The following is a 2,268-nucleotide window of genomic DNA, read 5'->3' as shown; positions in this document are numbered from 1 at the left end:
TCAATCCCTGTGTGAGTCAGTTTTGTCCTGTTTATCTGTGGTCTGTCGGGGCTACTATAAGACCGTGATTAAGTGCCCACCTTCCTATGCTGTCCCTCTTGTCCTTGTAATCTAAACGTTCCGCATATCCCATATTATAACCTCCTCCGGAGGTCTTGAGAACTGTACCCCTGGTGTCGTGTCATCTAACCCAGCCGTTGTGTCCTTTCCTTCATTGATCTAGCGTAGCGCGACTCGGCCAACGTTCGAGTATAATCGGGTAAACTGTGCAGACGCGGTCATACCAAACCGCTCGGTAAACTAACATCCAAAACCGCGTCTGTAACAGTATATTCTGAGATTAAATTTTTTATGGCTTAGCCCCTAGGGCACAGCCATCCAGAATAGTGTTTGTATGTCTGTATGTACGTATGTATATTTTGCATATTTTGACATAGGTTCTTGTCTACTGCGGTTCAAACCATGGACTTGCAGGGATGAGGAAGTGGAGCGACATCAAACAGGAAACTTATGTTTGCCTGAACTTTCCTGAGTCCTTAGAGCAAACCTCTATTGTCTTTCCAACAAAAGCACTACTACTACTACTACTACTACTACTACTACTACTACTACTACTACTACTACTACTACTACTACTACTGTCACCTGTCACAGTAAGGTTATTTTGATATCTGTTGTTCTCTACAAATCATGTCGGGACGTGGTAAAGGTGGTGGAAAGACTCGCTCGAAGGCCAAGTCTCGTTCTTCCCGAGCTGGGCTGCAGTTTCCCGTGAGTCGTGTTCATAGACATCTTCGCAAAGGCAACTACGCCGAGCGCATCGGTGCCGGCGCTCCCGTCTACCTGGCGGCTGTGCTCGAGTACTTGTGTGCAGAGATCCTGGAGATCGCAGGTAACGCTGCACGAGATAACAAGAAATCACGGATCACCCCACGCCATTTGCAGCTCGCCATCCGCAACGATGAGGACTTGGACAAACTGCTGGGCGGGGTGACGATCGCGCAAGGTGGTGTACTGCCTGACATCCAGACCGTGCTGCTGTACTGCCCAAGAAGACACAGGGAAAGTAAACGGTCCCACCATACACAAGGCCAAACAATCCCCACAACGTAGACAAAAAAAAACAACAACTACTACTACTACTACTACTACTACTACTACTACTACTACTACTACTACTACTACTACTACAACGATTACGCTTCGACCAATACTACTACGACTACTACTACTACTACTACTACTACTACTACTACTACTACTACGACAACGATTACTCTTCGACCAATACTACTACGACTACTACTACTACTACTACCATTATTACTAATACGACTACTACACCGACTACAACGATTAATACTACTATGATTAATACTACTACGACTAATACTCCTACTATTACTACAACCATTACTACTAATACTACTACGACACCGACTACAACGATTAATACTACTACGATTAATAATACTACGACTACTACTACTACGACTACTACTACTATTACTGCTACCATTACTACTAATACTACTACAACACCGACTACAACGATTACTCTACGACTAATACTACTACTACTACTACGACTACTACTACTATTATTACTACCATTACTACTAATACTACAACTGCACCGACTACAACGATTAATACTACTACGACTAATACTACTACGACTACTACTACTATTACTATGAGTACTAGTAATACTACTACTACACCGACTACAACAACAATTACTCTACGACTACTACTACTACCACCACTACTACTACTACTACTACTAATACTACTACCCTCAGCACTACTACCCATACTACGATACTTTAAATGTCCCTATAAATCCCACACTTTTACAGTAGCGTCGGCCCGGGAAGTTTGGTTTTTATCCCAAATCTTTTGCAAACTGGCTTACCAGACTCGACATTCGACTGTAATTTTTTTTTTTTTTTTTTTTTTTTTGTATACAAGATCGAGGCTCGTGAAAGAGCGAACATTTATCACACAGAAAGACAAACCGACAAACCGACACATAACCGACAAACCGACACATAGAACAAATAACATCGGGAGCGGTAGACAAGATGGGGAGAGAGGGAGAAGGACACAAACACAACATTTGAGAGCAGGAACCGAGAGACATGGAGACATCGAGAGATCTGTGGGAGGGAGAGGGCTTTGGGGGGGAGGCATGGGAAAGGGGGTGAGAGAGGCATAAAACATATGGACACTGCCAGGACTTCCAGGAAAGAAGTTGGAATTACA

General features: G+C 43.4%; 1 protein-coding gene across 1 annotated transcript; it reads left to right on the top strand.

Annotated features, from left to right (window-relative positions):
- The first annotated feature begins 690 nt into the window (after positions 1 to 690).
- On the top strand, positions 691 to 1,113 carry LOC144892405 (histone H2A type 1-like). Its single transcript, XM_078778950.1, has one exon. The coding sequence runs from the start codon at positions 691 to 693 to the stop codon at positions 1,111 to 1,113; it is 423 nt and encodes a 140-aa protein (XP_078635076.1).
- The last annotated feature ends 1,155 nt before the right edge of the window (positions 1,114 to 2,268 follow it).

The sequence above is a fragment of the Myxine glutinosa genome, chromosome 1, assembly GCF_964187855.1.
Source record: "Myxine glutinosa chromosome 1, kmMyxGlut1.1, whole genome shotgun sequence".
Lineage (NCBI taxonomy): Eukaryota > Metazoa > Chordata > Myxini > Myxiniformes > Myxinidae > Myxine > Myxine glutinosa.
The sequence above is the reverse complement of the archived record's forward strand: the minus strand, read 5'-3'. Positions and strand labels throughout refer to the sequence as shown.

Excerpts from the sequence above, each read along its gene's own strand:
- LOC144892405 (XM_078778950.1), top strand. The coding sequence starts at position 691 with ATGTCGGGACGTGGTAAAGGTGGTGGAAAGACTCGCTCGAAGGCCAAG.